The sequence below is a fragment of the Meleagris gallopavo genome, chromosome 28 (genome assembly GCF_000146605.3).
Source record: "Meleagris gallopavo isolate NT-WF06-2002-E0010 breed Aviagen turkey brand Nicholas breeding stock chromosome 28, Turkey_5.1, whole genome shotgun sequence".
Taxonomy (NCBI): Eukaryota; Metazoa; Chordata; class Aves; order Galliformes; family Phasianidae; genus Meleagris; species Meleagris gallopavo.
Genome location: NC_015038.2, coordinates 3,914,456 through 3,927,747, shown reverse-complemented (window position 1 = coordinate 3,927,747; position 13,292 = coordinate 3,914,456). Strand labels below are relative to the sequence as shown.

The window sequence follows — 13,292 nt, the reverse complement described above, 5'->3', positions numbered from 1 at the left end:
CAGCTTAGCTTCTTGATGTAAACCTTGCGGGTGGTCTCGGTGATGGGCCCGGGTCGGTAGCCCAGGGCCAGCAGCTCCTTCCGGAGCTCCGCGTCTGTCAGCTCCGCCATGGCCGCGGCGCTGACGCCAGGCCTAACCGGAAGCACTCTGTCAGCAGGGAAGGGCGGCCGCCATCTTGAGGAGGGCCGGCAGCACCCTTTGCTGGCCATCTTGAGAAGGGCGCACGCTGCCCCCCCGGCTGGTGCCATGTTTATACGGGAAGTGAGGGGTGGGCGCCATATTGGGAAGGTCGAGTGAATGCGCAGACATCTTGTGAAGGCAGGGTCGGTGGCTTCGCCATGTTGGGGAGGTCGAGAACCCTCTCAGAGCTGGTAGGGCTCTGAGCACAAGCTGCTGCCCACCTCAGGAGAGAGAAATGCAGAAAGCGAAGTGCAAAAGTAGCCTCAGCAGGGAGCCACACAGCTCAGAAGCAAGCAGGGAGCCGAGCTGCTCTCCTCATTCCAAGCTAAAGTGATTTTTGACGCTTCTAGGGACATTTTTGAGGAGAAAGAAGTGTCTTTCCCTGCCTGCTGCCAGCCCTCGCAGGCGTTTTTCTCATCCCCCCCCGCTGCCCAGTGAATGGCACTGCGGGCTGGGCAGGATTGGAGCTGGGCCTGGGGAGATCTGTGTGAAGGATCTTCCTTACAGACCTGCAGCTTAAAAAGGCAAAACCAAATGTCAACTAGAAAATTTATTTTGGCACGGCCGTGATGTACAGTAATTGCTTTCCCCCCCCCCTTCTCCCACCTGTAAAGAAAGTAATGAAAGCGGCTGGAATACTGTGGCTTAATATCAGACTTTAATTAAAGATAATTGAAAAGTGGTGATGGATGCATGCCGGCTGCCCGCGCATCGCCATCTCCGTGATGGACGGACGATACCGACCCTGTGGGGCTGTGTGGTCACCCAGAACAGCAGCGAGGGCATCCTTAGGGACTGACTGCCTTCAACACAAGGCAAATCACCCAGGCTTCGTTCCGCCTTTCCTTCTTTTCATGCTCGCTTTGCTGTCACGGCCTTTTCACTCAGGGCAGCAGACAGGGCTCGCCTCGCTCTTTCTGATTTATGCCAGAAAGCAGCAACAAGATGCTGAGATTTGTTAATCTGGTTAGAGATTACAAATGTACACTTAGGAGAGGCCAGACATGCTCAGTTCCAATGGAGGTGTGAATGTGCGAAGCTGAGCCTGCCCTCCTTGCTATCCAGGAAGCACAACTGACTAATAGTTGGTATTAGTAGCTAATAGTTTGGAGTGGGTTGAATGTAAATACAGACATAGAATATGCTCTTAGTAGAAGTTTCTGTAAACTCACAGCTTTCAGATAGTTTGGAGAAGCTCTGCCTAGACTCTTCTTGCTTAGGAGAAAATGAGTAACAACAAAAAGGAAAAAAAGAAAGAAAGAAAAAGGAATGAATAAATAAAAAGGACGCTTTTCAACTTCTTGTGCTTGTGGAGGTCAGAGAAGCTGCACCAAGATAGAATTTGTCCTAGCAGCACCATTGCATGACCTTTATTGCGAAGAACATGGGAGTGGGGTTTGAGGGATGGAGGATTGCAGAAAAGCTGTGATTCCTTTGCAGGAGGGAGGTTGGCAGCTGGAACAGATTGTGGAGAGAAATCTACTGCCTCTCTCACTTCCTCCCTAGCAAGACAAGCTTAGGAGCATCACTGCCTTCCCTGAAGGAACCTGATTATCATGGAGAAGAAAGCAGAAAGCCTCTCAGAGATGACAGAGCCCAGTAACCCGATGGAAAAGCATCTTTTTGTTCCCATTAGCTTGCCAACAGTGCTGATGTTGAAGCTGATGGCAGAGCTTCTGCTTTGTGCAGAAGAAGGGGCATCATCCACGCTGCCCTGGGCAGCAGCAAAGGCTGCCAGGCGAGCACAGCCCTGACGATGCCACAGATGGGCTGTGACGCTCAGAGATCCTTGGCTGTGGAAAGCCAGTTTCCAGCCCACGGCTGGAATATCTTGGCTGTAAATAACCTGAGATGGCTGTGGGAAGATGGGACAGCGAAGAGGGGACAGCCTCCACCTTTTCTGCTAGCCCGGAAGCTGCCTTAGGCCTGCTGGCAGTGACTCAGCTGTCATATGGGAAGAGCAGGCGTGCAGTGCCGCCTGCTTCTCCCTCCTAAAGTACTAAGGCAGGACTGGTGTAAGCAGAGGAATAGAAATAGCTCTGCACAAGGTGCCTGAAGAGGGGAGCATGCTGCGTCCTCCAAAAAGCATGGCAGCAGATGCACCTTCCCATCCCTGACGGAGGGGCTGCTAGAGAAACCGCTATCCCACGCCCATTGCTTCCCCCCTGGCATTTGGCCGACAGTCCTGCATATGTCACTGGGGGAAGTGTCAAATCTTTCTTGAGAGCCGACTGTGCTGATTTAACACCCTGTCACTCACAGCCGCTGCACAGGTGTGACCCAAGAACACCAATTCTTATCCCTTGATCATATGTCATATCCTCAGCCTGCTGAGCCTCTTATTAGGTTAGAAAGTTGGTGCCACTTTCAGTCTTTTCTATCTTCTTCCTCTTCCTCCTCCTTTCCTGCCTCTCTCCCTCAGTTATTCAGTAGCTCATCCTACCATGAAACTATTTCTCTGTTTTTGGAGCAAGCAAGATCTTCCTCACCTACTTGCAGGCATGGACTTCAGTATTGCTGAACAAGCTGCACCAAAGCAGCCTGCTAGAGCACTGGGTGTACACATGCATCCTATAACTCAGAGCCCTTTCTGCTTGTTAACCAAAGAAGTTGCCCTGACTGCAGCAGTCATGCCTGAGATGAGATGATTGAGTGAATATCTGCTTCATTCCCTTTACTCAAACCTCTGAGCTTGGAGAGCGTTTTCTTCCAAAAGCTGAAGGTTGACTTGTACTTGGTGCATATTTGGACTGTTCAGTTATTGTTGCAGAAAAAGGCAAAAAGAAGTTTCTGTCACAACCAGCCATGCATCCCACGGTTCATTTATAGCTGGGCCAACTGGGAAGAGCACACAACCAAGGACTGAGTTGAAAGCAGACATTGCTGCTGCAGTCCAGAAGTGGCTCGTCTGGGTCAGAGTGAAGGAGCAAAGGCAGAAATCTCAATAAAGTCACATTAATGGATTTGCTTATAGAAGTTTCTTGTGGCATCATTCTTGTGGGAAATGGTCCAAGAAGCAAATCCCAAAGGCTCATGTTTACTTTCCTATTTACTGTCACTAGGCAGTACTCATTCCTCGATGCCACAGGTCAGCCAAGAAACCTCTTCAGTGAAAGAGAAGGGCAAAATGGGATGCAGTAGAGAAGGCTCTGACTTGTAGCGAAGCTTCTGCAGTTTGCACTGCAGGTGGAAACTCTTCTTGTTTTCCTATGGCAAGGTAAAATTAAGCCTGGGGTAAGGATCTGGGTCTTTCAGAAATACTAAGTGCCCCTTCAAAGCCAGCAGCGTGCTCTCTGATCTTGCTGGACAAGGTAAGCATGGTGCAGCTCTGCCTGCGCTTTCCCTGCCAGACCTCCCTTGGGTATCAGTCTACCACAGATTGATTTGCACTGGCTGAGCTCCTAGCCCAGCAAGACATGCAGTTGCTTTCATTTTTACCCTAATGGAATGTATTATTTTCCACCCGCTCAGACTCTTTTACAGTGATTTCATAGCTCCACCTGCCTCAGCAATAATCCCTGCAAACTTCCAGTTACACTGAGCTGATCCATCTGTGCAATAGGAGTATGCCTTCGAATCAAATATTAAAACTGGAATCCATTCTGTGCTGGATGTTGCATTATACATTGAGAAATTTCATTTCTCCAAGGGATGGCTTGCAGCAGAGAGCACACTGAGGAAGTAGAAGTGTGTCTGTGTTGTTCTAGCACAAACACAGCTATTTGAATGAGCCGCAGTAAGAACAGAATTTGTGTTAGATCAGGAGGATAAAATTGGATTGAAATTGGATATATTCAAGTACATGCCATTGATCTCATCAGTCCTTACTTTACATATGTTAGATTTCCTGCTGTCAGTATAGAGAAGCAGCTCTAAAATAAGCCAGAGGTATGTTAAATGGAGAGCAATATGTTCAAGCAGAATTACGATGTCACATCTAGATTTGTTTGAGAGCCAGAAATCACGTTGGAGCTCCGTGTTGCTTCACACTGTGTCCTGTTCACATCATAGCCATGGGTGTTCCCGGCGATGTTGTTCAGGTTCATGTAGCCTGGATGAGCAAGATGGGGTTAAGACTGCAGGCAGGAAGAGCACAGCTGCTTTCTGCTGGCTGTGTGGGGGTGACCTCCTGTGAGCAGAGCTGGGTAAGGACTCCCACCAGGCTCCCAGCACTCCCAGTCCTATCCTTCTGGCACCAGTGTGGCTTAGTAGCCCTGTAACTGTGCCTCAGTTTCTCTCCTTGCCAAAAGGGAGGCCTAAAACCTATTAGTTTGCAAAGATTAATTACTCAGGCTCCTCAGCATGCTCTGCACTTGTCAGAAGGACGATGATTTCTCTAGAACTGGAAACCCTCCTTCTTATCTTTCCCACACTTGCTGCTTGCCATCTGGCTGAAAAAAGGCACAAATCCTTCATTTAATTATACTGCGCATTTTATTATCTCACCTCAGATTTTGTTGTTAATCTCTTTTACAGATTTCGTGTACATAAGTGGAGTCTTTTAGTTTCAGCAAGCTGTATCGCTTTCTCTTCTGATGCTGCTGGTATCAGTCAGCTAAAAGAGAAGAGAGGAAAGAACAAGTGTCCTTAAAATTTGTCATTATGCTTTATATATCATTTCCTCCTCCTCAGCTCCTCACCTAAAGAGCAAGGAGGCAAACTGAAATCAGCACAAAGCAGAACAGCAGCTCCCACAGAGATAAAGGACCCTCTGGTTGGGGTGTTTAAGCCCAGATCAGACAAAGGTCCGGAGAGAACACAGCTTCCATTGCCCTCCAAATCTGGAATAGCTGCATCCATCATGCCCCTGGACTTTTCTTTTTGCGATTCCCATGTGCTAGGAGCAGATTCAGGGCTGGATTTGTTAGCACCCAACACCTTTAGTTGCAACTAATTCACTCACGATAAGTCCCTGTGTAGGGATCAAGGTGCTCATACACAGCTGCAGGTGCTGAGGTGCCTCACCTGTGCAGGTTTCCTTATAAGCTCAGCTGGAAATTGTACCCTAAAGACTGAGGACTTTTGAGAAGGAGGAGTGGGGAGGTAGGAAGCGGTGCTGCTGGAAATTGTTGCAATGCTGCCAACAGTCAACATCAGCTCTAGGACACAGACAGCTCTCTAAGAGAGCATATAACCTTCCCAGAAGAAAAGTGTGTACATGAGAGAGAGTGGGGTATCTGAGGACTCTGTAAAGTGAGCAAACATGACACAAAAGCCCTTCTAAGGAATATAAATATCTCCACGATGATGAGCTGGTGAGAGGAGAAAGGCAGAATTCCCAAGGCAGAAATCAACCCCCTGCCAGTACCGTTTGGGGTGTCCTGTAACACCTCCGTGAGCAGTTTCTCCAGGACACCTTGGTATTTTTCCAGCTGCCTCAGTATGAGCCACGTCCCAGCTCTGACAGGAACAGCTAGCTGCGGAGGAAGGAAGAACATCAGAAGGAGGAGCAGAGCAGAGCATGGGCAGGCAGGTCAGGGTGCTTCAACCCCACTTTGCTCACGTCAGTAGAGGGTCTGGGGTTGGTGTGAGAGGAAGAGGATGATCATTATATCAGGGAAAGAAACCAGTGTTTTGGATTCAGCCCCATCTACTGCCGATGCAATTGTGTACTGTTCAAAGTGCCAGAGTTTTCGTATATTGGATCATCTCTAGTCTGACTCAGAAATACAGATAAAGGCACCTACTGGCAACAGAGACTGTAAAGAAGAAAAATCATTTCTACACCTTATAATCCTCCACTATCTCATACCTTGACCCTTCAAAACATCAGCTTTACTGATGCTGGTGAAGCATCCTGCATAAGAAAAGGTGTAGGATGAAACATCTCCCTGCCTGCAGCCCAACCAGCTGTGAGCCATGGCTCAGATGTACCCACAGTAAATAGAGTTGTTCCAGTCATGGCTGGAGGCACAGGAGGGTTTGTGGCTGCATGAGCATTGGGTACTGGGAAGTGCCAGTTATTTAATGCTTTGAGCTGTGAATCCTTGCCGTTTAAATCCTATTATTGACTGCTGGTGCACCATGTTTGGGAGAGCAGTTGCACATTGACCTGCATGTTGGCCGAATTCCATGGCCTCTCTGCCTGTCCTGTGGTTTGGGCTGGACCTTCACCCTCCTTTTTTTGGCAGAGGCCAGTTGTGCTGCCCACAGGAGCGGCTGCACTGACCGGACAAAGAGCTCCCTGCATTCAAGTGGAAAAGCACAATTTTTAGACTTAGCTAACCAAGTAAGCATGCCTTTGAGGGCTTAGACTGGCACTTAAATCCCTAAAATTGGCAATTTTCTGCTCTGTATACAGCCTTTGGGGGGTGCAGCTGTACGAGCCCCGGTTTATAAGCAAGATCCTGCCAGTGCAGAGGGCTGTGAGATAGGAGGTGAGCGACACCAGACAGCTGATGCAGAGCTGCCTGCAAGAGTGACAAGTTAAAATCAGACCTGCTGAGCTACAAATTACTGCCTTGCAGTTGGCTGGCATTCCCCGAATGGCAAAGAAAGACCTCATGTTGTTTCCATCTTCCTGTGTGAAGGTGGAGGCTAGGTGGGTCTGAGGGGTGTCCAGGCTGCTCAGTGTCTAAGATAATTTATGGCATGGAGGTAAAGCTGTTCTTTGATGAAATCTTGCTGGGTTGCCTGGCAGAACTGGTAGGAGATGGGTGATATTGCTTTACATGACTGTGAGCTCCATAACACCACCCACTGTCTTCTCATGTGGCATCTCCAAGTGCTCGTCTGCAGCCAGGACATCTCTTGGGCTGTTTGTCCCCACTGCATGTCCTCATAGGATCCTTAGAGCCACATGGTTCAACGTACCTGGATAGTCTTCATTCCTTCGATATCTGCACCAGATTGCTCAGAGAAGCCTTCCTCTTCCAGCTGCTGCAGAGAGGTCAGGGATTTCTTCTGCCCTTTGATCCTCTCCTTTTCCTGCAACCCCACAGCAGAGAGCAAACAAGGCAGTGATACACAGCATCATGTGGGCACCAAACACGCTCTGTGGCATCTCAGTGATGCCGTGTGCCTTGGAACAGGACACAAAACCCAAGCAGCTGGTTGTCTAACTGCTGCCTGGAGCCAATGCAGCGTGGTTCCCTGGGTGGGTGTTTGGGAACAGACCCATCAGCTGCGGTCATCACAGCATTGGGGACTGTAATTCTGATATGCGGGAAGGGCTGCAGTGCTCAGTTAAGACTGAGTTACAGGATTGCAGGCAGCGATCTGTAGCAAACATGACACTACTGGACGACTGCTTTGATCTGTGCAGGACAACGCTGTCAGCAGGAAGAGATTTACTGATCTTACAGAGCTATTCCACTGGCCCACTTCTGGTTCTCTTCTGTCACAGTGGCACTGAAGTTTAATGAAGGCCTGCACACCCTCATTGCAAATGGAGAGTTCTGTGGATACATTACATATTGCCAGCCTTTCTTGGAAGTCTGCAAGGTCATCCTATCACATTTATGGGGCTAAGCTTTGCTCCAGGATCCTCCCTTTCTTCCTAACCCGAACAGAACAAAATAAAGTTGCTCTGGGATAAGACCAGCACGACAGGACACGAAAAATGCATCATTGTTTGTGCTCAGTGCCATGCTGACTGCTTGCTATGCTCTTGCTTTGTTTTGAACGTGTGCTCAGAAAGCTAAGACTGATTTCACCCACGTACCTCTGGAAGCCCCTCAATCACCAGCAGACGCATAGCTAAAAGGGTAACGATGTATGAACCATCTGGGGACTGTGCGTGGGTCCGGGTCCTCTCCTTCAAGGAGGCTGAAGGATGTCTGCGCTTCCCACAAGAAGAAATCACTATCCAGCAAGCAAGTAGGTATTGGAAAAAAGATTTCACCCCTGTATCAATGGATTGCAGTGTGCGGGGGAAGCTCCCTTTGGCTGTGTTTAAGGAGAAGATGCAGTCTCTGAGGCTGCCTGCCTGATACCTTTCAACAGTATTAGTTTCACATCAAAAGGAAAACATTCTCTCTGCACATCCCAGAGGTGACAACCATCTGGAGGATGGTTAATTATTTGTTACAACAAAAAGACCCATCAATGTGGTGATGGGAGGCTGCAGCTCCTTTACAGAAATTACAGCCAGTAGCACAGAAGAAAGAAAAACGAGACCTGCTACCAGCAGATGATATCCTACATAGGTTTTCTGTTTCTTATGTAAAGGAGTCCCGGATTTTCCTTCCTAGTCTCACACCTTACAAATTGTCTCTGCCATCTCCCATAGCCCTCAGCTTTGGAACAAGCGAGGGACTGCCAAAGTCACATCTCCTGTTCTAACAGAAGGGGTGGATGATGGCAATGACAGTGCAAGGTGTGCACTGGCAGAGCTCAGGAGGAAGAAACCTCTGTGTTATTCACCAGTGCCTGTCTCATGGATTACCTGCATTTTCTGGATGTCGCTCTGGGTGAAGAAGGGCACAAAGCCTTCAGCCTGTTCTGCCAGCACTGCCATCACGTACACCAGGAGCAAACCGGCCGCCGCCTTCTTCGAAACCATCGCAAGAGTCTGAACAACACAGGAAGGAGGATGCCAGGGTAATAATAGAGGGGGCCATTTAATGAGAAATCCCTTTGGCTTTTCATCAGTTGCAATCTAATTTAGCCACCAGCTAACTAAAGGTATATTTACTCTTCCAGATGCTCCTAAGCTGAGAATAGAAGCATCTTGACTGACAATTCTCTCTCAAACTGTTTCTTGTAAACAGATTTGTTCTTGAGCAATATCTCCAGAGACTGAAAGCCCAGCCCTTCAGTACTGTTAAAGACTCCTCTGTTCTGCAAGCTTTAGCCCTCCAGCTGTAGTGGTTTAAGACCTGCATACATCCAGAGCAAAACACTCTCGTCAATCCCTCTGACAGCAAGGGAGAGCGTGATGCTGCAGGAGAGAAAGAATGTACTACGGCTGCTTTGTTAAATTTTGTTTTCATATCTCTCACCCCTGAAAACCTGCATTGATGGGCTCAATCTTTTAATAAGCCTCATTGGGTCCAGGAGAGCTGCGAAGGGCGTTTGACAGCCTTGCTCCATAAAAGACAAGTATAAAAGGCTTTAAAAGCTACCTTCTGAAGTGATTTAACAGTGACTTCAGATGGGAAGAGAACTTATATAAACATTAAATGCTCTCTTTAAATATTAAAATATTCTCTCTGGATGCATTTAATGAAGTCTGGTCCCACAGCTTAACCACTCTACCTGATTGGAACCTGCTCCTTAATTAGTTTCAAAAACCTCTCTGTTTGGACACCATTAAAAAGACATCGTTAGGTCAAATTTGACCCCTAAATTAGATTTCACATAAATATCAGCTAGTATTGAACTGAAGGCAGTGGAAGTTAATAAGTATTCCCCTCTGCCTCACTTCCCAGTCCCATCCATCGCTGCGTGCCAGGCCAGGGAGGCTGATGGGAGTGGGTTTGGATGTGGCACCCAGACAAGGGCAGCTCCTCCCTGCCTGCCCACACCACAACATCCAAGCTGTCAAACCAGGAGTTGCTGCAGTGATCAAAAGGGGATTTTCTCAGGCTCTCCCCCTTGTAATACAACGTGTTGATATGCATATGTGCTGATAACACAGTGTTATCTCAGTGTCATCAATCTCTTGTGTGGCTTCATTTATTCTAAGATTGCAATAAAGTACTGCCATATACAAAGAGATAAACTCAGTCACCTCCTTCATCTCTTATTGACTAGCCCTCTGCGAATTGATTCTCACTCTTCCCCCAGAGAAACACCCCCGCACATTACTCTAGTCAAAAAAATATCTTTTATGCATGTCCCTTCCTTAGTTTGTAAGCAGGACATGTTTTCCAGACCTGAGATCATCAGCTCAGTGCCTCTCCAGGCGGATACGTACCTTGTTGTTTGTGAATTTGCTTCACAGCTACAAAGAGAAAGCACAAAGCAGAAGGATCCCAAGTTCAGAATCAGCACAACAAAGTGCTGCGGTCACATGAGGCCAGGTGAACCAGTGCCCAGCCCTCCTTATGGCTGCATAACTTGGGGTGAAATGCCTATTTGGAGGCAGGATGGTGAACATCCACCTGGTTTCTGGTATGAGAACAGCGACAAGATGGAGCTCAGCTGATGCACTGTCTTCCAAAAATTCAAACTGTTACTGTCGGTAGGAACTCTGTGACTTCAGTTCTAACTGTTCAAAGCAGCTTCCCAAGTGCAGAGGGCACCCAGGGCTCACCGTGCCTGATGGGTGCTCACAGTGAGCAGGAGTTGATGGAATCAATGCTCCCACTGTGGGAGAAGAGCAGAAAGCACCTTTCCTCTTGCTTAAACATTGATTTTGTTTCCTCTTCTTGTCAGAGCTCTCGTGTTCAGCAGCAGCTGCTGAAGCCAACACACACCAGCACCTATGTGAGAGCACACAGCTCACCCCACTGAGCTGGGAAATGGAAGCACAAACACAGACACACCCACCTGGAGAGCACTGCCTGGGCCAGACCTCTTCTTGTTCCTTGTCACACCCGGCTGGGATCCTGCCCTTATATACCCACACACAATCACATGCCTGCACAGTGCCCACACTCCCGAGCACCACAAAGCAGCTGCCTGGCATGCATGGAAACGTGTGCACCAGATGGGCAGCACCTTTATCTGCATCAGGTTTTTAAGAGTTTCTAGTTTCCAGGGTGATCCCCATCCCTGCTTCCCCGGGCTGCTGTCTTTTGGTGGCAGCTATCCTCTGTGTGGCCCACAGCCACAAAGGGCCCTGAGAGCAGATCACACTCTGCCTCGGTTTCCCCATCCATAAGCTGGAGAACTTCCCCTCTCCTAACTTGTCTGTTTAGATTGTGAGCCCCCCAGGATAAAGATTTTGTGATGTGGGTGTGTCAGCAGTCAAATGATGTCATTCTTAATTGTCTTTGTCCTGTAATGTTAATAAATCGCGGTAACAACAAAGCCACTAAAATCAGCACAAGGCAGAATGATGTCTGACTCTCTGGCATTGTGAAAGCGCTGATTTAAGGCAATGAATACCCTGGTAGGATCTAAATATTAATATAATAAAGAAAGCTATCCATGCTAAAGCTATACCAAAAGGTTTATAAAATGAGTGGAGCAGTGGGGAGATGCCAAGGCAGTATGATGGATTTATCTGTCCATTCTGAGTCCTCCTGTGGCCCATTCCCTTAATAACAGCATCTCACAGTCCTGAACACACCAACATCCCTCAGGGACAAAACTGTACACCAATACCTCTCTCAATACAGATAAGGCACAGAAATTTGTCTAAGATCTCATAGGGTTGCCTTTGGTCCCACAAAACCTTCAGGCAGATGCTGATGCTGGAGGATTTGGGATCAAGTCCAGGTGCTGCTCGCAAATCAGCAGATCTGCACGAGGAATCCCAACAGTGAGCAGCCTCAAGCTGGGGAGATGCAAGAGGAAGAAATGAGCTGGGGAAGCAATGAAAGCCTCCTGCATCAAAAGCTCCATGGGGCGTTGTGGCAGGGGAGCACGGCGGTGCTCTGCCTGGATGCTTGAGCACTGAGCAACGTTTGCTGGAGACAAGAGGAAAAGAGCTATGGCCCAGGCCTCTAAAGTGTCTTTTCTCACCTATTTCAGTTGCAGCTGGTAGATACGATGTGTACACACACACCAAGCTCTGAGCCTCACAATGGCCTCATTGCTGCCACTGCAATCAATACTGCTCAATTTGGGCCAAATTCTTCCTTAAGAGACACGGCAGTCGCTAAGATCCCCATGCATTTATTGCAGCTTATCGCTGGGCAGCAAAGTAGGCTTGGAGATAAAACTTCTGGAATGGTGAGCATAGTTTTTCTCCCTGGGACCGTGGCTATGTGTGCTGATGAAAAGGGGATGACCAATAGTTGTTGACTTGGTTTGTTTCTCACCCACCTTTGCTACAGATTTTGTGCAAAGCCCGTTTGACACCAGTCCCTGTTTTAATTGACTTTTTTCAGTATCTCTTTTATAGTTATGATGGATGCAGCTGACGAGTCAGCAGATGGTGTTGGGAAGTGACAAATCACCAGGAAAGGTCACTTCTGCAAAGCACTAAACTTTCCCGTGTCTTTTCCCCTTTTACCTCAAAAATGTGTCTGGCTGGCAGCTTTCCCGTCCATCTGTGATGAAGCTCTCCACTTCATCGGAGAGAGCAACCTTTAAAATAAAAAGAGAAAATGGGAATTAATCATATCTGAATTAGCTGGGTGCTGTCGGCCAGGTTTGCCTCTTCATTATGCAAGCGTGCTCAAAAGGGAAAGGAAACAGAACTGAAAATAAGGGGCCTGACTCCCACCCTCCACATTTTCCCTTTACATTTGCCCATAAGGACAGGCTTGGCACACCTCATTGCAGACACAGAACGAGGATACACGAAAATAAAAGTCACAGCTGGAATTCTGACCCCCAGCATCGTAATAGAAGTCTGTCCTGCTGCAGTCCCATTAACAACTTGCAGTCTTCAGGCTCCTGGAAGCTCTCTTGGTTTTCTGAAGCAAAATTGCAGCAGAGGTGAGAAGCTTCACAAAAAACAGATGTGCAAAATGGAGTTGCTCGCAGTTCTGTGAAGTTAAACGTTTGCCATAATTGGGAGTAATTTAACAGGAACCGGGCAGTGGCAGCGAAGCCTGTAAAGCCATGTATCAGTGGCAATGTCAAGGAATCAGGAGAAAGTGAGTTCCCTGTGCCAGCAGCACTGAGCATTTGTCTCCATGTCCTGCACTTTTCCCTCCAAGTCGCAGTGTGCTCGGGGTTTTTTGGCAAAGAGGCTGCATGAAAAGCAGCTCTAGGAGCCAGCATTGAGCTCCAGTCCCAGGCAACAGCAGCGGGCGCAGAGCAGGAAGATTGTGAGCAGCTGAAATCCCATATTCTGCTCTGCCCTGCACATGGGCAGGGATTTTGGTGCCCCCCAGTGAAGGCTGTAATGTTGGATATCAAGCCATAGCAATAGCCCCGATAGCTGCTATGGGGTGGACCACCCCCTGTTCCCCATTATAAAACCTCTGTGCACGGGGCTGGCATATACAAGAAGGAACATCTTGCCTTTGTGCTTGGCAGAGCCTGGTTTGCTCCCACAGTTCCATCAGACCCACAGCAGCCACCAGGATTGCATGGGTCTGCCTCCCCCA

At 48.2% G+C, this 13,292-nt stretch overlaps 2 protein-coding genes across 2 annotated transcripts in view; both read right to left on the bottom strand.

Annotated features, from left to right (window-relative positions):
• LOC100545453 (metabotropic glutamate receptor 4-like) overlaps nucleotides 1–110 on the bottom strand; it is a 62,964-nt gene extending 62,854 nt beyond the window's left edge. Inside the window, exon 1 of the mRNA XM_019623160.2 lies at nucleotides 24–110. Within this exon, the coding sequence (XP_019478705.2) occupies nucleotides 24–110 (87 nt within the window). The remainder of the gene's footprint in view (nucleotides 1–23) is intronic.
• A 4,481-nt stretch (nucleotides 111–4,591) lies between these two features.
• Nucleotides 4,592–10,695, bottom strand: MLN (motilin). The gene is made up of 5 exons (XM_010724334.3): nucleotides 10,615–10,695; nucleotides 8,567–8,692; nucleotides 6,994–7,107; nucleotides 5,489–5,597; nucleotides 4,592–4,735 (listed from the first exon to the last, which is right to left on the bottom strand). Exons 2-5 carry the CDS (start codon nucleotides 8,681–8,683, stop codon nucleotides 4,728–4,730), a joined length of 348 nt encoding a protein of 115 aa, XP_010722636.1. The 5' UTR covers nucleotides 8,684–8,692; nucleotides 10,615–10,695; the 3' UTR covers nucleotides 4,592–4,727.
• Nucleotides 10,696–13,292: the final 2,597 nt, after the last annotated feature.

What these genes read in the sequence shown, in the direction of transcription:
- MLN (XM_010724334.3), bottom strand. Translation starts at nt 8,683, where the DNA reads ATGGTTTCGAAGAAGGCGGCGGCCGGTTTGCTCCTGGTGTACGTGATG. An exon ending in GCGACATCCAGAAAATGCAG is followed by an intron (nt 7,108 to 8,566) that starts GTAATCCATGAG and finishes GTGGGGTTGCAG; the next exon opens with GAAAAGGAGAGGATCAAAGG. An exon ending in AAGGAATGAAGACTATCCAG is followed by an intron (nt 5,598 to 6,993) that starts GTACGTTGAACC and finishes CTTCCTCCGCAG; the next exon opens with CTAGCTGTTCCTGTCAGAGC.